The 26637-nt window shown below is 40.5% G+C and overlaps 1 protein-coding gene across 1 annotated transcript; it reads right to left on the bottom strand.

Annotated features, from left to right (window-relative positions):
- On the bottom strand, window positions 1–26637 carry LOC306988618 (bactericidal permeability-increasing protein-like). The gene is made up of 16 exons (XM_079593705.1): window positions 26595–26637; window positions 23930–24042; window positions 16111–16183; window positions 15880–15993; window positions 3091–3234; window positions 2794–2851; window positions 2649–2709; window positions 2458–2540; window positions 2124–2300; window positions 1874–1927; window positions 1565–1732; window positions 800–867; window positions 646–688; window positions 502–562; window positions 295–398; window positions 1–174 (listed from the first exon to the last, which is right to left on the bottom strand). Exons 2-16 carry the CDS (start codon window positions 24030–24032, stop codon window positions 112–114), a joined length of 1374 nt encoding a protein of 457 aa, XP_079449831.1. The 5' UTR covers window positions 24033–24042; window positions 26595–26637; the 3' UTR covers window positions 1–111.

Below are 26637 nucleotides of genomic sequence, written 5' to 3'. Positions count from 1 at the left end.
GGGGATGAATGCAACATATTTATTGCATATATGCAAATTTCAAAACATGATTCTTCAAGAGACAAATGCATTTTATTTCACCATAAATCGCCTTTACAAACATATTTGTCCTCAGCTGTGTTGAGGTGAGGCGTTTTCTTGGAATTGAACATCGGTTCCAATCAACAAGTAACCCTGTTCAAGAAAACACATTAGGTTACAGGGTCTCTCTAAATGATCCCAGATGTATCATACATCACAAGATGCTATATTTAAGTTATATAAAACATCACAACAAAAGAAAAGTTAGCTTACTTGTGTATTTGCACAAGAAATACACTCAACTTGTGTATTTACAAGGTGTATTTCCCCTAAGGAGAATGGAAGTATATAACCAGGATATACTTTCGGTAAGTAAGCTGAAAAGGTTTGAAAAGTTCATGAGTAAATAACATTCCCACGTTATAAAACAAAATAATCCTTCATTACAGCGAGAGAGAAAAAACTACCATTAATACTTACCATTAATAAAATGAAACACAGGATCTTTTATGTTGTCCAAGAGAGAGTTGAGTTTTGTGACCTGTTGATTATAATTATTGTTCTGATGAGACTTGATTATTTTCAAAAGCATGATTTTAATAATTACTTCTCTTTGCGTTGTACCTCAAAAGGGTTTATGTTGGTTTCTTTTATGCTGGCTTCCATTCTGTTTAATAGAATATACAGTTTGTAACATAATGTAATTTGAGATCACATTCATGGATACATACACACTACTCTAATAGCACACTATATATCACACTACTCAAATACTCACTTTTTAAGGGTTAATTTTAATGCCAGATTAAGATCAGTCCCATATACTTCAGCAATGACACTGCACTTCTGTTGGATGAAAGGAGATATTACCATAGCTATTTAAATATATTACAGACAATAACAGTCAATAGGAAGAGCCCTTCCAAGACAATAACTGAATTTACACACCTTAGCCTGATCAAAAGTTTGCACACCCTCAGTTCTTAATATTGTGTGATGCTTCCTTAATGACAGACAGTAGGTATGTTTACAGCAGTGGTTCTCAACTCCAGTCCTGGGTACTGTCCACATTGTGTATGTTTCTCTTATCTGACACACTCAGTACAGGTCATGGAGCTCTTTTCTCTTGATCTGATTCAGGTGTGTTAAATAAACAAGACATACAAAATGTTGTCTATTTTGACCCAGTGAGTCCCCAGGACTGGTCACCGTGATTTTGCCAAGCAAGATATGTTCCTGCATCAATGTTTTTTGTTGGTCCTGTAACATTCCTGTCCAGAAACATACAGTAGTCCTAACCTAAAGCAAATGTCAGGCGAAATTAATTCAATCCCATTTCTGACCGTCTATTAGCTATAAACATTCCAATCCGATTCACACATTAGTGTACATGTGCTTTACATGTAATCTGAATATATATATATATATATATATATATATATATATATATATATATATATACACATATAAGAAGAAAAGAAAAGAAAAGAAAAGAAAAAAAACTGATATATGTCATATGTACATATTTAATCTTTTGACTCACCAGATTAAGGACAAAAAGTGAAGAGAGTTTTTTGTCAGGCTGAAAAACGTAAGCTGTCACTGTACCGAGGACCTCAAGAATCAAATTGTTGGCTTCAAATTTAATGACAGGCTCTTTCACTGTCTGTATCTCCAGCATCATCTTCTGATTAGGGTATTTTTTAGAAATCTGAAATAATGATAATAGGTTAGTGCCTTTGATTCTTTGTCGTTTCTTTTTTATACACATATTTTAGTCATCTTCTTTGTTGAGTTTATATTTAGGTTTTTTTTGTGGAATTATTTTAATAGAAAGGTAAAATTTTCATACTTCAGGAATGAATGCTCCAAATGTCTTGGTACTGAGAATCAGAGATGGGACCTCCTATAAAAAAAAAAGCTGTTACTGATTGTGTTTGTTATTTGTTACCAACTTTGTTACCCATGGGGGCTCAATACAAACATAAATATGTACTCCTTTACATTTGTAATCTAAACCTTGATTTATATGCATGCAAAACAGCCCAACCACTTTTTCATAAAATCTGAAGAACCGACAGCTTATGACATTTGAAGCTCACCATGTCTTCAGTGATTTTGAAGCTCAAGACACCAGATTTGTGGAAGTCAGCGATTATTGAGTTGATGGTGAAAGCAGATATTCCAATGTAGAACATTTTTGCATCCTGGGAAGGCAATGTGAAATCTGTGGGGGGATTGTGATTTTCTGTTGGTTGTCCAATGTGGATGAATATGTCCTAAAATTGTGATAAACATCCAAATTCAGATATAAAAATTTACATTTTCCACAAATAATTTGTAATGTTTCAGAGTAATGTCACTCAATATATGATGTGTTTTCTGTATTACAGATTTCTGTATTACACTTTAGACTGAACAATAACTAAATATCACCTTTAAACTTAACTCAATGCTGTCACTAGAGATTACAGTAGGCCCCATCGAGAAGTCAATCCCATAATCTGCACGTACTTTGGCTAAAGGGTCACAACAGAATTTTTTTTTTTTTTGGGATGTCATGAATGCTGTCATGAAATGATTTCCGTAATCATCACAGTCAGGCTAATCATGTTTATTCATAGTACCATTTAACGTTGCCAGCTGGGGGTTCAAATCAGCAAGTCTGGTTTTCAACATGGAGCAGGCCTGAAACAGCAGATAGTTAATATTGACATGGAAAGAGACTCTTGGTTTATGTTGTGAACAGTGAATGTTCAGTGAGTGTCTTACCAAATCGTAAAAATGGTGCAGAACTGGATTTACAAAGGAAAATAATTTAACCATCCATCTGTAAATACAATATGTTAAAGTGTTAGTTCTCATTAGATGTAAGCTACTTTGTTTAAAATTCATAGCCTCTGGGAACATACATCAAAATAAATTGGTCTCTTTTTAAATGTTATATAATATTTACAGAACATACAACCCAATGGTTATTTGTATAATTTATTATTGAACATACTAATCCTGATTTAGCTAGTTATTGGCCAGCTGCTGTTTGTGATGTGGTGAGATGAACAAAATTACCTGTCGTTGTGTCTGATACCTACAAGGTTTGCTTTACATTTTTCTATACTGAGTGCTAGGTTGCCAGCTTCATCAACTTTGACTGCAACAGTGGCAGTAATGTCCAGTTTACTCACATCCCCCTTAAACGGACCACTGTTTTCTCTGTGGAATAGAGTTCAGGGCATTATTTCCTCTTCAGAAGCCTCATTTAACTCACTGTGTATTATCCTCTATATCACTAGAAGTGCCAGAATTCCATAACTACTAGAACTGCCACAAGCGGTCATTTTGACCGCTAGATTCCAAACTCTATATTTTTAATGATAAATACCTAATTGAGAGATGAATTAATTTATTGTATTAGGATATATTTTAGAATATCTACGTAAATAGATAACGTAGTCAGGTATTATTAGCCTATTTCTGATTAACAAATTTAATCTAATATACTTTTTGTTTGTAGAAATGAGCATATATTCAAACACTCAGGACCGCTACTGACCTTTCTGTTGACAGTGAGAGAGATAAAGGTCAACCACGGGAAATGTAACAAAAGAATACCGCAAAATTCAGTGCGGTTAATATGACCGTCTATGGCCGAAATTAGTTTTTTTTTTCTTATGTGTAATTTATATGAAAAACATTTTAAAAGAAAATACAGACACTTTTAGGAAAAGTCAGGTACCAGCAGGATTTTTTTTTTTTTTCAACAAAGTTATTGCAGATATAAAATGCAAAACGGTCAAAATGACTGCCATGGCCGTTCTAGTGAAATACATGTCTTTCCACAGACTTGCCGAGGCTGCTTTGAACAGGCTTTGAATTTGCTCCAGATACTTTGAAAATACATATTCCCATTAAAGGTGAAAAGTGTAAAATTTATGAGGATGTATATTGTCAGAAATGGATTATAATAAAACTATGTTTTGAGTGGTGTATAAAGACCTTACAAAATGAACCGTTGTGTTTTTATTTCCTTAGAATGAGCCATTTCTATCTACATATACCGCGGGTCCCTTAACATGTGGTCTTAATGGTTAAGTCACCATTTTGTGCCGTCATGTTTCTACAGTAGCCCCAAACGGACAAATTTCACTACAGAACGCACTCGTTACTCTGTTGTTTTTGGTATTTTTAGAGGCAACTTGCAAGTCAAGTCATCTTCATTTATATATCGCTTTTAACAATGTAGATTGTTTCAAAGCGGCTTTACAGAGATAAACGGATCATTTAAGGTAACAGATTGTTTTGGCTTTATAGCGGTTCTTGAATAAAGATATTTTCCAGCTAAAGTTAGTTTTGATTGATTCACTTCCGTCTCAACGATCATTAGTTATTAAATTAGAGACCACTAAGATGACACCGTTCTCTCTACACAGACTTTAAACGCGAACCTGTGAGAAACGCTGATGGCGCTCACGTGCGCATTACGAATGAATTCTATAGTTATGCACATTTGAATATATGTGCACAAGTTTGTAATTCCCTACAAACCAAGCCTTAACAAACTACTTGTCTGGCCTTAAAATTTTTATACAAAATTTGATCACTTCGGGGTAGATACGTGAAACCGAAATTATCCCGACAACGCTTTATCTGTAGAGTGGTAAAGGGATTCTTCACAGGGTAGAGACTAGTTGACACTTCAGCACTGTGTTGTCATCGGGTCCAGGCGAAGGTCCTTCGTCAGATCTTGATACGGCCTGGATACGGCAGGCTGCAGGAAAACCTCGGGATAAACAAAGACACTAATGGCGCTTTTCCATTACCAGTACCAGCTCGACTCGACTCAGCTCGTCTCAGCTCGTCTCGGCTCGGCTCGCGTTTCGCTCCGTTTTCCATTGCATAGTACTTCCACAATAGGCTTGTTTGAGATGCGCCTTGCCTCGCCTGAAATGTATGCGAGAGTAGGCGGCTGCAGTGAGGGGAGGAGTGGAAAAAGCGCAGGCAAGCCAGACAGTTTTCTCTTCTCGCAGTGGATCTGACACCTGTGAGATCAAAGATGCATATCGCGGGATTCACGGGATTCACGCTCGTGCACAGTGTTGCTAATAAACTGGATGTAATTTAAGTTCTGTTGCTTTTATATGAAAATAAATATAATGAACAAGACACCCAAAGCACTTGTTTAATCCCATTCCAAATACGTGTTTATCAATCTTTTTTTCCCCTTTAATACAGACATGTTATATAGCCTATATAGGCCTATATTTTTTCTAAAAATTACATAATCACATAATCCATAGAGATCGCACTGTCAGAGAGTTTGGGAATACTCACACATAATTTGTACACATAAAAACACGAAATCAGAGTTTTAAATTCAAACATTTTAAAAGAGAACAATACGTCAAGGTTGTTTAAACCAATGAGTATTAAGCTGTGTCGTCAGCAAGTCGTTTCCCATCATGCTTTTGATCAGCGCAGTCGGTGGAGAGCAACTACGCGCAACTGCAGAATCCGACAGGTGTGCCTTGCGCTCGCGAGAGATTTTTGACATACGTCAGCATGACATCAGAGCCAGGCGGAAGGCAGTCGGACACAATTATAACCGGCATGCATCTCGCGTTGATCACCGGTGATCGGTTCTGCGCAGATTTTGCTCATCTCAAACAAGCCTAGAAGTACCTGGTGATCGTCATAGCGACGCGACACACACCCGCTACCCACACACACAGGACAATGGAGGAAATCGAGTGTATGCTGTTTTACATAATATTAGTAATGGGTATATCACGCAATCTCTGGCAAAACTATTTAAAAATGCCGGGGTTATTCAGGATACTCGGTCTGGCGCGTGCAATGATGGCGCAGTGAATAGTGACGATTCTCGCTGACCAATCAGCAGTCTCCCGTGTGTCACGTCACGTTTTAGTATCGCCTCAGCTCGCATCGGCTCGCTTAGAACCTCGCCGGAGGTGATACGAAAAAAAGTACCTGGAAGCAGGTACTGGTACAACTTTTACACAGTGGAAAACCAAACAGAGGCGAGTCGAGGCGAGCCAAGGCGAGCTGGTACTGTGCAGTGGAAAAGCGCCATAAAATGAGCGTAGATGCCATTCATCTTATGATGTAACGAGTATGTGATGATGTGAGAGAGGACCCAAACGCGAGATGCGGCAAAACAGTCTTTAATATAAATTAGAAGCTGTCCACAGGTAATTAAACAAATAGAAAAGTTCGGAGTAGTCAGTTGAAAACAGAAATAGCCAGCAGGTTCTTTAACGAGAACTCCAATCCCCTCTTAGGACAGCGCAGCACAGGATGTGGCCAGAGAACAGTGAGTGGGCAGCGAGCTTCGGGTCTCACGTGAAGAAAGAGGAAGCCAGTAGCTGGATGCAGGTGCTGTACAGGTTCTCGGAGTTAGGTAAGCTGGATAGAATTCAGAGAGCATGTAATAGCATAAACAAACTATATTCTGCCGTAGATAACGCTCCAGCAAGGGCATGAACAGGACAAGACATGAGAGGTTTAGAGAAATGCGATATGCATGTAGCATAGAATAATCTGACAATGAGACAGGGAAGGAGAGAGCTATAAAAAGCAGAAACAATTAGAGGAAAAGAGGGAACAGGTGGGAGTAAATCAGCGTGGAGAATGTAGAGAGTGAAAATATCTGAGGGTGATGAGATGACGAGAGAGTGTGTGTGTGTGTGTGTGTGTGTGTGTGTGTGTGTGTGTGTGTGTGTGTGTGTGTGTGTGTGTGTGTGACCAAAAGAGGGAGACAGAGAAGGAAGAGAATGAGCCAGGATCATGACAGAGTACATCAGGATTTATGGAAGGTGTTCCCAGTTCCGGCTGACCTAATCTATGCAGCCTAACATTGAACATAGAAGTCTATAATGTATTATGTGAATGCTTGGTCAAAGAGATGTGTCTTTAATCTAGCTTTGAACTGACAGAGTTTGTTTGCTTCCTGGACAATGGTAGGAAGACTGTTCCAAAGTTTTGGTGCTAAATAGGAAAAGGATCTACCGTCAGCAGTCGATTTTGATATTCTAGGTATTATTAACTGGCCGGAATTTTGAGATCGCAGTAGACGTGAAGGACTATAATGCGTTAAGAGCTCGCTCAAGTACTGCGGAGCTAAACCATTTATTGCTTTGTAAGTAATCAGCAATATTTTAACATTTATACAATGTTTAATAGGGAGCCAATGCAGTGTTGACAGAACGGGGCTAATATGGTCATACTTCCTGGTTCTGGTAAGAACTCGAGCTGCTGCGTTTTGAACTAGCTGTAGTTTGTTTATTAAGCATGCAGGGCAACCAGCATTACAATAATCTAGCCTTGAGGTCATGAACGCATTAACTAATTGTTCCGCATTTGTTAATGAAAGCATATTTTGAGTAATTTAGATTAGGTCTGTAGGTTTTACAGATACTAGACACGTGACTTTCAAATGAAAGATTGGTATCAAAGAGCACACCCAGGTTCCTTAACAGAGCAGCCACCAAGTGTTAGACAGTATTCTATGTTATTACGTGTGGAAGTTCTTTGTCCAATAATTAGAATCTGTTTTTTCAGAATTTAGTAGTAGGAAATTACTAGTCATCCAATTTTTTATATCAGCTATGCATTCCATTAATTTTGTTAATTGGTAGGTTTGGTTAGGTTTTGAAGAATACAGCTGAGTATCGTCGGCATAACAGTGAAAGCTAATTCCATGTTTCCTAATGATATCTCCCAAAAGTAGCATGTGTAAAGAACTTGTGATCGATAAGACATCACTTCATTTACTGCTACAAACTGATAACGGTCAGATAAGTATGATTTAAACCATGCTAGTGCAATTTTTACACTAATGCCAACATAATGTTCAAGTCTATTTAATGTTGTGGTCAATAATGTCAAATGCAGCACTAAGATCGAGTAACACCAATAGAGAGAAAAAATTCTTGCAGATATCATTTCTTTCTAGAAAGGAACATAGTTGTGAGGATACTACTTTTTCTAGTATCTTTGACAGAAAAGGCAGATTCTAGATCGGCCTGTAATTGACTCATTTTGTATGATCAAGTTGCGTTTGTATGACCGTCACTAGGTTGAATATGCAAAAAGAAAAAGTAGTGGTAACGTTAGTAGAGAAATTTGAACAAATGGAGGACCACACTTCAATCAATCTTCGTCGCCAAAGAAACTAAAACGTTTCGGGTTACGACTGTAACCCTTGTTCCCTGAGGAGGGAACGAGACACTGCGTCGTTGAAAACGACTCTTTGGGGACACTCCCATAGCGTGTGTCTCTGAAGTATGAATGACATACTTCAGTTCTATGGTGCGTCGTGACGAATCATGTGACGGCATAACCGGATGCATTAAAGTGTCGCCGGCACACACACACATTAGCCTTGCGATGAAGCAAGCCGCTCCCAGGCATTAAGGGGCGTGACAAGATGACGCAGTGTCTCATTCCCTCATCAGGGAACAAGGGTTACAGTCGTAACCCAAGACGTTCCCTTTCGTAGGGAACTCACACTGCGTCGTTGAAAACGACTCTTTGGGGAACGAATACCCACTAGGCCACGCACCGAAAAAAGGCCTGCCCTAGAGTGAAACTGATCTCAGGCACTTAGCTAGGACGAGAGCACATGTGCGCCAGGCGTACTAGGGAGGCGCAGACTATAGAACCTGATAAAAGTGTGCGGGGTAGCCCAACCGGCTGCCTCACAGATCTCCTGGAGGGGCACTCCCGAGAGGAGGACCCTAGAGGACGCAATGCCTCTAGTAGAATGAGCCCTTACGGCCAAAGGTGAAGGCAAATTGCGCACCTTGTTGGCCGAAGTAATAGCCTGAACAATCCAATTGCTCACAGTTTGTTTGGATGCCGGGAGCCCGTTCTTAGGTGACCCAAAACACACTAACAGTTGGTCCGACCTCCTCCAAGAAGAGGACCTCTCAAGGTAAACACTCAAGGCTCTAACCGGGCAGAGCAAGTGAAGCCTCTCCTCTTCTGCCAACACATGAGGTGGAGGATGAAAAGCTTGCAGGACCACTAACCGTGCCACGTTAAAAGGCACTTTAGGCACGTAGCCAGGTCTCGGGTGTATGATGGCCTTAACTCCGCCTTGGGCAAACTCCAAGCAGGCTGGCGTTACTGCCAGGGCTTGAAGATCTCCCACCCTCTTAAGAGAAGTAATAGCTAAAAAAGAAAGGCCATCTTGAATGTAAGGTCATTGGGCGAAGCCGACTGAAGGGGTTCGAAGGGAGCCAGGGATAGCCCTTCGAGAACCACTGCCAGGTGCCAGGATGGAACCCTGGACCTGATTGTCGGTCTCATCACTCAGTGGTGCATGGAAAGCCGCAATGGCAGCCACGTACACCTTAAAGGAGAACTCCGGTCAATTTTAACATTGAGCTCATTTTTTAGTACATTTGGAGTGCTGTCAAGACAGAGAACAACGACAAAAATCGGTGTTGCCTACACTGTGTTATCCTCTTTTTAAAATTTACACCCTATTGACTTGAATGGGGCAAGTTTTAAACTTAACCAGTTCTTAGTCTTATCATCCTTGATGTGTCATACAAGTGCCCAGTCATGTTGCTGGATTCCTTCAGAGTGAACACGAGTGAATCTGACTGCAGTAGATGTGAAAGATATGAATAAAAATGATGTTATATCAGCCAGCGCAAATACCTGTATTTAGTTCCTGTTTTCGGTCGAAGTCCAAAGTAGTCGATTGTCGAGTTCACGCGCATAGGTTTAGTTACTATGATAACGCGCGTGAACTCGACAATCGACTACTTTGGACTTCCACCGAAAACAGGAAATAAATACAGGTATTTGCGCTGGCTGAATTAACATCATTTTTATTCATATCTTTCACATCTAATGCAGTCAGATTCACTCGTGTTCACTCTGAAGGAATCACTCAACATGGCTGGGCACTTGTATGACACATCAAGGATGTTAAGAGGATAAAAGCAGGTTTAAAACTTGCCCCATTCAAGTCAATAGGGTGCAAATTTTAAAAATAGGATAACACAGTGTAGGCAACACCGATTTTTGTCGTTGTTCTCTGTATTGACAGCACTCCAAATTTACTAAAAATTGAGCTCAATGTTAAAATTGACCGAAGTTCTCCTTTAAGTGTGGACGGGGAGAGACCCGCGGAGAAACGATCTTGGAGAAACTCCAGAACTGAAGCCACCGGGCAGTTAACTGGATCTAACTCATGTTCTCTACACCAAGTGGAAAATACATTCCACTTGAGGCCATATAGTCTCCTAGTAGACGGAGCCCTAGAGCTAAGTATGGTTTCAACCACCCCGGCTGATAGACCAGCATCTAGGTACTGAGCCCCCTCAGGGGCCAGACCCACAATCGCCACAGCTCCGGCCGAGGGTGGAATATTGTGCCCTCCGTCTGAGACAACAGATCCCTCCTCAGAGGAATCTGCCATCAGGAGTGAAATTATGTCTGAAAACCATACTCGGGCCGGCCACAACGGGGCGACCAGAAGAAGACTGATGCCCTCCTGACGGACCCTCTCCAGGACTCCCGGGAGCAGAGCGATCGGGGGAAAAGCGTACAGGCGAAGCCTCGGCCAGGCCTGTACCATGGCATCCAACCCCAGTGGGGCTGGATGAGTGAGGGAGAACCAAAGTGGACAGTGGGACGTCTCTCGAGACGCAAACAGATCCACTTCCATTGGTCCAAACCTCTGCCATATCAACTTCACCACCTCTGGGTGAAGTCTCCATTCCCCGGGCCTCAGCCCCTGCCTCGACAGGATGTCTGCTCCCTGATTCTGAATTATCTGAAAGATAACGGTGCGTTCGCCAGCAGCGACAGGCCCGAGACCCGAGACAGCGCTCTCGCTCAGCTGGACGCCGCCCCCCGCCGCGCGGGCCTCTGCCAAAGATCGTAATCAAGCCTGAGGCCTATACGCCCTTCTAGCCCACCTAGGAAAAAGACGGTGTTCAAGTCCCGCTGCAGCCAGATTTCCACCAAAGATTTTCGCTCGCACAGTCCCAACACACGCGACTGTGCCAGTGCCAGTTCATCAGTCAACAAACCAGCGTCACGGCCCGTTTGCCTGTATACAAACGCCATTTTCACGGTGACCCAGATAAATCTGAAAAAGAGTGTAATTTCTGGTGTCCCGGCCACGGCCGATGGTGTAATGTGTGTAACTGTTGTGGTGGCAATTTTATGATATTCATTGATCTTTAGTAAAATATAGATGATTCAAAGAATGTCACATGTGTGTCTCTCACTTGTAGTGAGAGAAGATTCTGTTTATGTACCTGGGGACACAGAAGGGGTAGACACTCCAGAGAACAGACGAACAAGGACCTCTGACCTAGATGTCAGAAGGCCATTTGGTGCAGGGGGGCTTAGTGGGCCAACTAGTGTTATGGCTTCCTCGTCTATGGAAAACTACTGGATGTTAAACTACTGGGAGGAAGGCTCTGGGGGGAAGAAGGCCTTGAAACTAAGATAAAAGCTAGTTGAGTCTGTCCGAGGGTGTGTCACTCTTCTGCACAGGGTAACAACTGTGTATTAGACTGCTCCTATTCTTGCAAGAATAAATACTTCTCTTTTTATGATTTGACTTTGAGTGTCTCTTACGCAGTGATGTTTGTTTGATGAATTTTTGCCACAACACTGTAATGCCCACAACCCAGTGCCCATTCATACACACAAGCACAGCCCTACACAATACAGGGTCTGCACACATAAAATCGACTCATGTCGATTGTGCATCAAATGTAGTGAGTGTGTCCGCTATTCAGTGCCCACAATCACTACACACTGCATGTCCCACGGTTTCTGTAAAAACAAAACCAATGCACGGTCAGTCAGTTCTAATAGTCAGTACTATAAATGTGCCCGCTATCACGCACCCACATTTATCCCCAGACATGACGAGCCTTACGGGGCTCGCCCCGCGCGGCTCGTCATGTCTGCTGCCCGCTCGATTAAGCGCGCCCCCCGCCTCAAACGCTGCAAACACAGCGTCCATATTACTGCACAAGGTTGCTCGCGTGTCACCGCCATTTCGCGACCAGGGCCCAGACTTCATTCTACCCCTAGTTACTCATGCGAATGCATAGGAAAAACTTCCCGGGGTTTCAGAGTGGGTGCTGAACATTATAAAAAGAGGCTATTCGCTACAGTTCTCACGACACCCCTGCCGTTACACGGCGAGAGTCGAAACTACGGTAAAAACAGAAGTAGCACAACTTCTACTAGCACAATGCACGGCCGATCACTTGGTAGGAACGACTTGGTTGTTCGTTTCCTTAGAGGAGCTAGGAGATTGAATCCTCCCAGACCTCATTCAGTCCCCGTCTGGGACCTTTCTACCGTATTGGTTGCCATGAAGGGTGCACCGTTCGAGCCTGTGCACTCAGTTGACAGAAAAATCCTCGCGCAGATTTGCCGAGGGGACTGGTTCATTGCAATAGATCTGAAAGACGCGTATTTTCAAATACAAATTGCGTCACGTCACAGGCGATTCTTGAGATTCGCCTTCGAGGGCCAGGCGTATCAGTATACAGTCCTTCTGTTCGGTCTGTCCCTAGCACCTGGTACGTTTACAGTGTGCATGGACGCGGCGCTGGCACCCCTGAGACTCCGAGGCGTACGAATTCTGAATTACTTGGACGATTGGCTGATTCTAGCCCAATCGCAATCAGAGCTTGTACAGCACAGGACCATATTACTCGATCACCTCGAGTTTTTAGGTCTCAGAGTCAACTGGGCAAAAATTTCACTGTTTCCCAGTCAGAAAATATCTTTTCCGGGCACAGAACTGGACTCGCTGTCTATGACAGCACAGCTGTCATCACAGTGCAGACTGCGTATTCTGCACATGATAGAATCCTTCCGCAGCGGCTCCATAGTCCCGCTCAGGAAGTTTCAGAGGATGCTGGGTCTCATGGCCTCAGCATCATCAGTACTACAGCTGGGTCTGCGGCGCATGCGCCCGCTGCAGTTCTGGCTGAAAGCGCGAGTGCCGCGCCGAGCATGGGTCTCCGGTCTTTATCGCCTCAAGGTCAATCAGGAATGCGTGTCAGCCCTGATGCCATGGAGTGCGACAGACTGGTACCAGTCAGGTGTAAGCCTGGGGACTTCCTCGAGCGTGAAGGTGGTGTCCACGGACGCATCCACCTCAGGCTGGGGAGCGTTGCTCGAGGGCAGACCGTTCTTTGGCCAGTGGTCAGAACGGGAAAGGCTCCCACACATAAACTGCCTGGAAATGTTGGCAGTGGACTTCGCGCTGATGCGCTTTTGTCCCCGGATAAAAGGGCATCACGTCCTGGTCCTTTTGGACAACATGTCAGTGGTGGCCTACATAAATTGCCAGGGCGGTGTCAAATCCCAAAACCTTTATAGGTTAACGGAACGCCTCCTGGTTTGGGCCCAGCATAACCTGCGCTCACTGAGAGCAGTACACGTGCCGGGGAACCTGAATATCGGCCCAGACAGACTCTCACGGAACAATGTTCCTACGGGAGAGTGGTCTCTACAACCACAGACAGTACAACTGCTGTGGAGGACGTTCGGTAGAGCAAAAATAGACCTGTTTGCTTCTCAGGAAAACGCTCATCGTCTGAAATTCTTCTCAAAGAGCAAGAACGCGCTGGCCCATGTCTGGCCCCGCTGCCCGCTCTATGCTTTTCCTCCTGTCTCGCTTCTACCTCAGGTATTGGAGCGAATCAGGGAAAGTGGATGGTCAGTGCTACTCGTGGCTCCGTTCTGGACAAACTAGGCATGGTTTCCAGTACTGATGCAGCTTACGAGCACTGCTCCATGGCTGATACCAGTGAGGAGGGACCTCCTCTCTCAGGCCAGGGGCTCGATTTTGCATCCTCGCCCAGAGCTTTGGTCCCTACATGTGTGGGCCATCAACGGGTACCCGCTAACCTCCCAAAAGGAGTATTAGACACGATCGAGCAGGCTAGAACCCCGTCCACTAGACGGCTCTATTCCTCTAAATGGTCTGTGTTCTCTGGTTGGTGTTCAGCCTGGGGTGTATCACCCCTGCAGTGCGGGGAAACGGAGATTCTCTCCTTGCTACAGGAGCTGCTGGATAAGGGAAGAACCCCGTCCACGCTCAAAGTTTACGTGGCGGCTATACCAGCGTTCGTCAATCCAACGCACGGCCGAACACTTGGTAGGAACGACCTGGTTGTTCGTTTCCTTAGAGGAGCTAGGAGATTGAATCCTCCCAGATCTCATTCAGCCCCCGTCTGGGACCTTTCTACCGTATTGGATGCCATGAAGGGTGCACCGTTCGAGCCTGTGCACTCAGTTGACAGAAAAATCCTCGCGCAGATTTGCCGAGGGGACTGGTTCATTGCAATAGATCTGAAAGACGCGTATTTTCAAATACAAATTGCGTCACGTCACAGGCGATTCTTGAGATTCGCCTTCGAGGGCCAGGCGTATCAGTATACAGTCCTTCTGTTCGGCCTGTCTCTAGCACCTCGTACGTTTACAGTGTGCATGGACGCGGCGCTGGCACCCCTGAGACTCCGAGGCGTACGAATTCTGAATTACTTGGACGATTGGCTGATTCTAGCCCAATCGCAATCAGAGCTTGTACAGCACAGGACCATATTACTCGATCACCTCGAGTTTTTAGGTCTCAAAATCAACTGGGCGAAAAGTTCACTGTTTCCCAGTCAGAAAATATATTTTCCGGGCACAGAACTGGACTCGCTGTCTATGACAGCACAGCTGTCATCACAGTGCAGACTGCGTATTCTGCACATGATAGAATCCTTCCGCAGCGGCTCCATAGTCCTGCTCAGGAAGTGTTTGTGTTGTGAACTTTTGCAGCGCATTTCTGTATTTGGTTGTGTTGTGAGTATTTGGAGCACACGTGTGTTGTGAAACTGATGAAGATGTTTTCATAATTTGCGGGTGTTTTTTCTATTTGCATGTGTTTTCTTCAGTTGCAGCGCATTGAGCTCTCTCGGCCACCGTACTTTAGCTACAAAATGGGCATAATCACCACGAGAAGTAACGTTTTCCCCTTGTCAATGTTGTAAAATATGTCATTGGATTGTAATTGCATATAACATGACCGTGTACTTATCAAGTGACCAATATTGCTTACTTTCAGAATTTGAACATATAACAATAATATTCACAATAACATATAGTTTTATTGAATAATTAAGTAAATATACATTCTTATTTTATCTTTGTAATGAAACCTCGTTGCTTGACTGGCTACTCTCTGCTGTCTCAGACAATGACATGTTTGTCCTGTTTTGGCCACCGTAGCTTCTTTGAAAGGGAGGGGGAGGGGTGAGCGGTAGGCTGATCCGTTGGTTGTAATTCGCAACCAAACAACTAGATGCCGCTAAAATCTACACACTGCACCTTTAAAGCCACTTTTTCATGTAAAGATCAGTGCCATGAAAATAAGTTGCATAGAGCCTCTGAACCACCAGGTTTTTTGTAGTTGATGTATCCTGGACGTAACCAAAATTACATGCAGTTATAATAAATAAACAAAAAGGGAGGGGAAGGGGGTATTAAAACGTATTAAATTGGAAGTGCTGGTACCCTGAAAATAATATAAATAACATGAGGGAGACATGCCACATTTACCATTTTATTTTTTCCATCTGTTAAATTAAGCAAACAAATGTTTTTTCCCCATTAGGTTTGTGTCCTCCAAAAGTAATTTGTATACCTTTTGTCTGTTTGTTGTGTGTTTTTATTCGAAAATAGAATTGTGTGAAGTGTGACGAATTGTGTGAAGAATTTTACCAGTTTGTTACTTCTATTCTTTTTTCTAATGATTTCATTGATGAAAATTTGTGATATAAACATTATACTAACCCTGATACCTTGTTTCCAGATGCATGAATCTTGGCACCATTAATTGTTAAAGTGACTCCAGTTGTAGGAACAAACGACTGCACTGAATTAAGTTCATCCGCACGAATATGCAGCCTGTCAAGAAAATATACACATTTTAATATGAAATATAAATTTATATAAAATGTTATGAAGTAATATAAAATGTACATTTTATTTAGCCAGAGAACATTGTAGAAACACTGGTCTCACCCTGTAACTTCTAAGCTGGGAATTATTTCTGGAATATCCACGTGTTTGAAGATCTCAATAGCCTTACCTACAACTGTCAAAACAAACAAACTTTTGTACTGTATATACTTAAAAAATGGATCTGTCCCTTTCTTTTTTTATGACATGAAAGATACAAACCATCAGGGATCTAAAGTTGTGGTCAGAATTATTGGCACCCCTGGTAATCAAACTGTACAAATAAATCTGCCTTGTTAATCCTTTTGATCTTTCATTCAAAAAATTTGCAAAACTCCAAACTTTTATTGAAGTAAATGAATTGAAAGTGGGGGTAAAATCACATTATGAAATAAATGTTTTTCTCCAAAACATGTTGGCCATAATTATTGTCATCCTTTTATTAATTATTGCCTTTTTTGCAACCTCCTTTTGCCAAGATAACAGCTCCGAGTCTTCTCCTACAATGCCTGATGAGTTTGGAGAACACCTGACAGGAGATCAGAGATCATTCCTCCATACAGAATCTCTCCAGATACTTCACATTCCCAGATCCATTTTGGTGCTTCTTCTCTTCAGTTCAGCTCACTCATTTTCTATAGGGTTAGGTCAGGGACCTAAGAGGAAGGTTCGTAGAGGATAGCAATAGAAAGCTATAGCTTTAAAAGCATAAAAGGGGAACAATTCCCACCCACCATGTGAAGCTCTCTTTCTATAGCCACACCTCCTCCAAATCACTTGAACACACACAGCCAGAGCAGGCAAAACATCACAGCTTTCTCGTAACTTAAAAAAAAAAAAAAAAAAAAAAAAATTTACACCGTAGTTGCTGTTAGCGTTGAGCTAATTCGTAAAGGTATAAAGTAATAAATCATGTAAGCTGAATAATTCAGAACAGTAACACAATCCACCAAAACCAAATAAAACCATGCAAAAACTATAATTAGGAACCGAATGCAATGATTGGAAAGAACATCATATGGTCCTAATTAAATAATAATAATAATATTTTTTAGACAACTTTAATTAATGATTGCAACCAGGATGTACACTTTCAACCAGTAAAACAAAACAAAAAATTATGAAAACATTATTTCACCTATAGTTGCCAAGGCAACATTTTTCATTTTATTTACACTTTTAGACCTTACCAGGTTTTTTTTTTACAGTAGAATACTGGCAACACTGTTGCCAGTAATTTACTGTTAATTGTACAGTTCTTTACTGTAATCTACAGTATATTACTGTAAAAATACCATGTTCTAAATTAAAACTCGAGTTAACTAATTTCATTTGCAACAGACTGCTTTACAATGACCAACTGTCGTTTAAATGTAATAACTCAAATATATATTTATAATGCGCTAATAATGTGAGCAAATTATTAATGTGAACTTCGTTCATTTAAGACTGTTAAAAAACTTTTGTAAATAAAGAGATTTCTACTACACAGTCACTGTCTGTTAAATAAAGCAACATGCAGCAAATCATCAATGTTTGCAGATCTTCTCCTGGACTGAAGCACAGGCTCTACTCCTCAGCACAATGGTGACCAAAAAAACTACATTTTACAGTAAACTACTGGAAACAGTGTTGCCAGTTTATACTTGTTTTATAACTTACAGTTTATTACTGTTAAAATACATTTTGTGGGTGTGTCTTTTTATCTTACAGTGTTAACTCTTTCAACGCCACAGAGTAAAAGTAACATTGACGCAGTGTTGCAGTGAGATCATTAAGTGAATATGTAAGTGATTGTTGAGCATTAGTGATTAACACCTGCTGTTAACAAGCAGAATCACTGAAGGAAAGAGAAACACAAGAACTACAACTGACTACCAGCCATTACACATTATACCACTTATTATTAACCAGTACGACTTTATTTCTGTCATACATCTACAGAAGTTGTTATTGAGATGTTTAATTGAAAATGTTACCATTATAGAGATCAGAGTTGGCTTTAGTTGGGATGCTGACCCTCGACTTTTACTAGCAATAGTTTTTCTATTGCTTGAACTGTGTTATTGCAACATACACACACATGGTTTGTGAATGCATTTTGTTGTATTATGATGAAAAAAATCATCATTATAGACTGTTCATTCACTAATCTTATTCAGAGTTTAATTCCGTATTCAAAGTGATACATTAAAACCCCTGTGAAAATACAGTAATTGGTTCCAATGACTTTTTTTTTTAATACATCATGCACAACCAAAGAAACCGAGCTACACTGTCTTGTTGAAGCACAGAGATATCAAAAATCAGCACATGTCTTTCAACAACAATGGTGGCAAATATTTTGTATTCATACTGCAGTGCATGCTGGGAGTTTTCTACTATCCTGGAACCCAACAAGCATTGCGACATGAAACTTTTGATCGTCACCATTGTTGGAGATTCATATGATGGTTGTTGATGTCTGTCTGTCTGTCTGTCTAAGTCAAGGAGAAGTTTGAAATGTTTTAATGCACTATTTGATTTTAATGTCCTTCAGATTAAGAAACATTTACAGAAACATTGATGGATTTTCTGTTGTAGATCAACAGATATGATTAATACATATTAAACACCCATGAATTCAAAGCTTATACACAGGAAGAGATCAGAGAATCAGACATGTCCAGGATCATCACAAAATCCATACACTCCTGATCAACTTTCCTCTTGACTTTTTCTAGCATAACAAATGTGTTTTAAAAATTCACAGTTAAAGCAGCCAGCAAGCTACTAATAGTTAAAAGTCAAGAGACCACTGCAACAGACACAAAGCAAATACTGATCTCCAACATGGTGACCTTTATTATGAACTAAATCTTTGTTAACTCTCAACAATAACTTTTGTACATGTATGAAATAAATCATGTTAAACTGGTTTGTAAACTGTTTTCACACTCAGTGTGGCTGGAAGTCAGTTGTAGTTCTTGTGTTTCTCTTTTTTTCTGTTCTTGTTTCTCTGTCCTTCAGTGATTCTGTTTATCAGGTGTTCATCAGTGTCTCAATTCACTCACTTCTTTTCATTCAATTGGACTATATTAGTGAACTAATGTAGAGAATAGTGAATGAGGGAATATGGTGTGATTGGGAAAACAGCCTCTGAGTGTCGACTGTTAAAGGGTTAGTTCGCCCATTTAAGACATGAAGTTGTATGCAATCCTTACCAGCACTATAGTACATAAACACTGACCCACTCTGTGTTCCCCTCCCTGGTCAGAGTTCTGGCCGCTGGAAGTTTTTCAAGAAAGTAGTCCTGGTTAGTTTCCGGGGCCACAAAACGGTGTGTTTTTACGTGAAAAAATTATTTGCGTTTCAAAGCTCAATTAATTTACATCACAAAAAACACGCCAGACAAAATTCATACCTCAGTTTTAATCGGCACTATTTTCTTTCCATTTCTATCAATCCGCGCTGCTGTCGACGTCAACAGTGCGCACGTTCCGATCAGCTGTTGCTATGAGACAGCTTTGGCTGGTTGCCATCGGCTACTCTGCGGGAGCTAAAATATCCAGAATCAAGGATTTTCGTGTGTGCAGTGCTCACTTCAGCGAAGACAATTGACCGTTCGCAAAACCCCGCCCTCGAACGGTTCTCGTCCAATCCTAGCTCAGCAACTGTAACTAAGGAGAAGGACCTCCGTCAAACATTCCGATTTCAGCAAGATAGCAAAGAGTATAGAAGACTCTTTGAAGATAGTGCAACGATGCGCCTATGGCAGTGAGGTCTGCACGGGCTTAAAACTTGCTGTATTTTATGATTGCTTGCAACTATTATTAAAAAATAGGCTACATGTACAAACACCGTTTCACTACGGCACTGCGGCCCCTCATCAGTTAGCAAACAAGAGAAAAAAAAGAGAAAAAGCACGGACTTACTAATTACGAAACTTTGATGTGGTTGAACAGGAACACAGTCACAAATTCCTCTGGAACTCAAACATTAAACTTCAAAACAAAGTTCGCGCAGTTGCACAACTATTTACACAAATATATCCTTCTCAGTCGGCTACGAGTTATGAATGAAGAGAACAGAGAGTTGATGGTTTCAGCGCGTCCTCTGATTGCAGTGTTGTGACTGAAATAGTGCGCGCGGGAGCACATGCGCAAAACAGTTTTGTAAAGTGATATATGAATCTGATCAAATAAAAACGATTGATATATAATTTTACAAAACTGTTGCAAAACTGCATGTGCACCCGTGCGCTATTGTCTATACTTTCTGTCGTGCCCTGGAGGATATGTCTGCTGCATTAGCCTACTCCTAAACCAATCACTTAATGTATGGATCTCAACCCAGCCATGGCTATGGTTCTCAATTGTTTGACGGGCGTAGTAACAATAACTAAGGGGCGTGGCTTTTGCGAACGGTCAATTACATTCCCAACCAAGGAGGAAAAAGAAAAAAACTAATTTTAAAGAGTTTTGCTGTACGGGTAAGCTCTATTTACTAACTTTATGATCCCATGTCTAAACTGTACGGTAAACAAGCTGATGTTTAGACTCCAGTGGAAATCACGTGAAAAGAAGTCTAATATAAAAACAGTATATAGGGATATAGGTACAATTTGCTGAGAAAACTATTTGATTGAACACACACCCAATTGAGTTCATATCTCTTTGGCGTTATGCTAAAATTACTTTCATCATCATCTGTTCTGTCTGACAGTGCTAAAATTGGTTTCATCATCAGAAGTTTCGTAGTCAGACATGTTGTCAGCGAGTCGAGCTATCAACAGCTGATCTGAACGTGCGCACTTGACGTTTACAGCAGCGCGGATTGATAGAAATGGAAAGAAAATAGTGCCGATTAAAACTGAGGTATGAATTTTGTCTGGCGTGTTTTTTGTAATGTAAATTAATCAAGCTTTGAAACGCGAATAATTTTTTCACATAAAAACGCACCGTTTTGTGGCCCCGGAAACTAACCAGGACTACTTTCTTGAAAAACTTCCAGCGGCCAGAACTCTGACCAGGGAGGGGAACACAGAGTGGGTCAGTGTGTATGTACTATAGTGCTGGTAAGGATTGCATACAACTTAATGTCTTAAATGGGCGAAATAACCCTTCACAGTATTTTCCTGTAATCTATTTTTATTTTCTACGGTATATTACTGTTTTAATGGAAAATGGTATGATATTGTCAGAATTTGTCCTTTTTTTACAGCACGGGTTAACAGTGAAGTTTAGTACTAAAATAACTAAAACTGAAATGTTTGTAGACACAAAAGGCACAAAATACAACAAAATTACTACAATTTTAACTAAAATGTATACACAATTTTAAAATATAATGTATAAAATATAAAAAATAAATACTAATTTAAAATATTAATGAAAAACTATAATAGTATTAAAATACTAAAATAACTGTTTCCTATAATAGATAGTCTTAAATTGGCAGTTAGATATTTGAAAGTTTACTGTAAGCATCTGTAAGTGTTACTCGTCAGGTTCGCAGTTGGATCTGGCTGACAAGCTTGAGATTGGTCTTTCCCTTTCCCAACCCTTGGTCGCCAGTTCTGCTGTTTTCGAGCTGAATCTGGAAGCCCGGTCTCCGTCTTCTTCCAATCAAGCGGAGAGCATGTTACACTGGCGGTCTAGTTCTGACGAGCAAATGGGGAGATGTTGGACGTAATGAACCGTGCTTCCTAGCTTCCTGGGCAGTATTGCTTCTCGCATTCCCACTTCTTATAATCTGTTGCGCAATAGGACAGAGCAGAGTTCCCTTTTTATTGTGCTTAAAGCTGTGAGATGTATATGAAGACGGTGGGCTATTCCGCGACTCGCATCCAATTTCTTCAGCTGTGACACTCACAGTGCTTTGTATGTGTAAATTGGTTATAGGAAGATGGGCTGTGCCGCTTCTTGCGTTCCCACTTCTTATAGTCTGTTATGCAAAAGTCGAGAGTGGTTTCCCTCTGTAATGCTTTTAGGATGCTCTTAGAACTCCCTTCAGTTATGGCATTCCCTTAGAGGTGTTCCTTGGCACAGGAATGCCAAGTCATCAAGCTCTGCCTGCGGGGTGAGTCCTTTTTAACTCAGACCTTTATGGGAGGGAGGAAGGGCGCAAGCCATGTCTTCTCTGGTAATGTATGCTGCTCGTGCTTTGGCCGTAGGGAATTAGTCATGACAGCCGCTGGTGGGTGCCTCAGAAATAGGGACTCCTTAGTGTAACCATGGTTCCCTGAGAAGCGGAATGAGACACTGATTCTCCTTGCCATGCTTCAGGTATTCCTGTGATCTATTTTGTTGTCCTTTTGTAGTTTTCTTGTTTATTACTTCCCTGATTATGTCCAGGCGTGTCTTGATAGTCTGTTACCCTCTGTGTATATAAACCCTAGTGTTTCCTGGTTGTCAGGTCTTGTCCTTCTAAGGCTGTGATGTTGGTGTTCTCAGTCCAGTTTAGTGTTATGTTTACAGTTTTTTGAGTTATTTGTATTTTGGTATTATATTAACTAGAGATGCACCAATTACAGTTTTCTGGGCCGATTCCGATTTCCGTTTTTTAACTGAGTTTGACCTGCCGATACCGATTTTAGCTTATTCCGATTTCATCTTTACAGCACACACAAATATAAATTTTTCTATATATTTTTTAATAATACACATACTTTTACCCAAAGTGAATAATAAAAACAAGTTGAAATGGGTACATTTCCTATAAATATTCTTCATTTTCTTTTCTGACATGGTCTACTCCAGTTATTGTTAAAACACACTAGACATGCAAATTCTGTGCACTTTGGGCACTTTTTGTGTGAAATCATATTTATTTTGTCCATCAAAAGTGTGCTTTCACTTTAATTGAGCACTTTAATTTAATTGCTCCCGATGTGAATGCACTCATTGAATAACATGCACGCCGGAAAAAAATGCGCATTGCTCACGCTTGCGGTGTGAAACGGCCGTAATTCACAAGGTTTCCTACATGTGCATTCCGTGTGCACTTGTGATGCTGATGTTGCGCAATGTTAATCATGCGGCGCCTGAGTGCATTTGACCAGCATAAAATCGGCATATGTCAGACTGACCGGCCGGTCCACGGTCGTGGCCGATCACATGAAAATCGTCCGATTCCGGTCACCAGCCGATCAATCGGTGAATCTCTAGCCAGCCAGTAGCAGCATTTTTTATTATTTTCACAAAAATGTCATAGTCCCCAGAATATCTCCTCAAACAAAATGACATCATGACTTTGCGTAAACACTGCCAAGTCTTATCTGTACGCATTTTGAGCTATCTGCATGTATGTCTACGTATATGTCTACACCGCGTGTATGTCTACGCCCTAGTATGGGTAGGTTTAGGATTAGTTGTGGGTGAGGGGTTAGGATTAGAAGTGCGGTTAGGATTAGGGAATCAGGTACTGATCTCAACGAGTGGGGTAATGATTTGGCAGGGAGTCAAAATTCGGCAAAACATCTGTCAAATGTTCTGAGCGAAACAAACCATCATCCCCGGATGTGATTCCGCGTGCATATCTACGCCGAAACTAACCATTATGCCCGAATGTGATTCCGTGTGTATGTCTACGCCGAAACTAACCATTATCCCCGCATGTGATTCCGTGTGTATGTCTACGCCGAAACTAACCATTATCCCCGCATGTGATTCCGTGTGTAAGTCTACGCCGAAACGAACCATATCCACAGATGTGATTGAAAAACACGCCAAAAAGCGATTATGCGACTTGATAGCACGCCGAATGGAATACGAATTGGCGTGTCATACATACGCCATTGCATGAGATCAGTCTGCCTCAAAAGAAAGAACAGAGACATTTTTTTTTTTTTTTTTTTACAGTGAAATATCACAGGGCACAGTTATATTTTGCTCACACTTACCATAATCAAGTCCCCTCTGAGTTAGTTTGACTTTAAGTCCAGCATTGTGACCTGCAACCACTGGGACCAGAGTCAACAGCACTAGAGTACACCAATAGAACATCCTCACAGACCTATAAGAGAGACACATGGGTGTTTGGTAAGACAAAATAATCCCTTGACAGGATACAAGTAATATTTCCCAGTCTGTTTTCTTTTGAAATCATCTGTAGACTTGTTCTTTGCATTCCACCATGTAACATTGTTTCGACGTGGGGACAATACAATGGTGAACAATTTGTTGTCAAAAGTTGCAGAGAAAAAATATATAACTTTTCAATGCACTGACATCACTGAACACAGCGAAATATCTCCATCACGGATCTCTAGCCATAATACAATACAATACTCCCACCTTGTGGGTTAGGCTATATGACACGAGTAAACCTGCATCAACACAGAAGGGACAATCCATTCACAACTTAATGCACCAATCAATGTCATCAAAATGCCAGTTAAACTTTTTTAAATCAGCCTTCACTTTTTTTGACTGGGTCTGTCTTGGTTTTGAAGCATTATTCTTGCCCATAACACGTTTATTTGTATACTATTTTTCACGTTTTTGGTATATAATTCCATTGTTCTTCACTCATGTCTTTTCAAGATATATAAAAGTAAGATACAAGTAAATTCAGACATCACAGTCGAAACTAAATTAAAAATCTTTAATTACCTTTGCGTATAGGCTATGACGCGTCAATTGAAGATATCAATAACGTCATTACAGATATCTTTAATGGAGTTTTGACTAGTCAAAATGTATTTAGAGATATCTCAAATCAAATTTCTTACTATTGCAACTATAATTGCATATATCTCTAACTATCATTCTGACCACTGATCTATACTAATGACTGGATTGCTCATAGCATTCTGAACTGCCAGCAGGAACACCGCAAGTGTTTGAGCGGCCATCTTACTATTCCCTACTGACAGAGGGAATCATTGACTTGCAGCCAAAACATTGATCTAAAATCACACGAATTGCAGCGTTTCAGTTGCACATAAATAGTTTTTAGGATATATGCATGTACATTAATTGATACTTTTAAAGTTATCTGTAATGTTTATGGTCTTTTCGGGCAGGATAAGTGATAGAAACCATTAAGATGGGTTTGTCTACTGCACACAGGTAACTGAACTCAGAGAAAATAGATTTCTTTATGCAGGCATTTATGCAGGAAATGTTAAGCAAGAACATATATCTGGGATTATTTGCAGAATTTGATTTGAATATACATTAAATATTACAATACATACCATCCCCTCGTACTAAATTGCACTATAGCCTACTATATTAAAAAGGTTTATCATGCATCATCTAGCTTGGAGCGACAACATGCTTGGAAATAAAGCTTCATGTCTTTAAATCCATACGCAGTCCGCATCTTTTCCCTGAATACGTTTTGAACCGTGTATATTATTTCCTGATGTTTTTTTTGTTTGTTTGTTTTTTTAGCAACATCCACACAGACTCTTGGAGATCTTGGAAACCATTGCAAAGCCAGAGGTCAGCTCAAATGTTTTACAAAGCATAAATCTGCATTAATAAATCATTGTATCATTTGTAATGTAAATGCCGAGGTGTCTCGTCTGTCAGCTGATCTGATATTTGCTACTGTAATGAAGATGAACATATCTTTTAACAAGCAGGGGAAATTCCTGATTTGAAACAAATAACCATTTAAATGTTTAGGAAGTTTGCATTGTAAGAATGTACAGGGAGACTTCAGATAAAAACGCTGACTCGTTAGATAATGTTTTCTCATTAAAATCAGATGATTTCCTATTATTTCAATAGAATGTGAGGGAATACTAGGGAATACCAATATGGCGGCAATCCAGTTGTTTATATAGATCAGTGATTCTGACTAGTCAAATTATAATTATGACTCGTGGAAATACAATTGTAACTATCTCAAATATATTTATGGATAGTCAAATCATAGTTTTATGTCAATTACCAAAGTGTCGTCATCCACGCAGCGAGAGTTCCCTCGAAAGGGAACTTCTTTTCAATTAAAATTTCAATTAATTTCACCCAAAGAGTAAAATTCTCTATGCTTTAAAAAGTTAGTGAAAAGTAACTTTGCAATTAAATTTCAACTACCACTCGTTGGAGTATTAGTAGACTTTCTGCTTAATATCAGAAAACAATTTATTTTGATAGTCCCTTGGGGACCATCAAAATAAATATAAGTAATTATAAGTAACTTTTCAAGTACTTTGTATGTCAGCTTATTCTACTAACCCCAAGCTAACAATCTAACAATCTACCAATCTACCAATACTCTAATGAGAGTTAGTTGACATGTAATTGCAACGTTAATTGTAGTTAGTAGAATGTGGACTATTAAAATAAAGTGTAACCAGTTTATTATCTATCTGTGGTATGAGCAGAGACAAAATACAGTGTTATACACCATGGCCAGAAGCAACAGTGTAAAAGTTTTAAAAGGGTTTAAACAGATTTCAAAAAGTTTTAAACATTACCTAAGATAATTAGCAACTGCCAAATAATTTAATGAATTCATTTTAACTAAATAATTATATGTTATGTATATATGTATAACCAATGTTACAACATTTCAAAATAAAATAGACACTTAAGAAAGCAAACCCATACCTGAGGAGACTTGCACTAGAATGACAGCACCTATAAGAAAACT

This window comes from Phoxinus phoxinus, assembly GCF_949152265.1.
Source record: "Phoxinus phoxinus genome assembly, chromosome: 20".
Lineage (NCBI taxonomy): Eukaryota > Metazoa > Chordata > Actinopteri > Cypriniformes > Leuciscidae > Phoxinus > Phoxinus phoxinus.
The sequence above is the reverse complement of the archived record's forward strand: the minus strand, read 5'-3'. Positions and strand labels throughout refer to the sequence as shown.

Excerpts from the sequence above, each read along its gene's own strand:
- LOC306988618 (XM_079593705.1), bottom strand. The coding sequence starts at position 24,032 with ATGTTCTATTGGTGTACTCTAGTGCTGTTGACTCTGGTCCCAGTGGTT. Across the intron at positions 16,184-23,929 it reads TCAGAGGGGACTTGATTATG|TTGTAGGTAAGGCTATTGAG; the intron begins GTAAGTGTGAGC and ends TTGTTTTGACAG. Across the intron at positions 3,235-15,879 it reads TCTGGAAACAAGGTATCAGG|AGAAAACAGTGGTCCGTTTA; the intron begins GTTAGTATAATG and ends TCTATTCCACAG.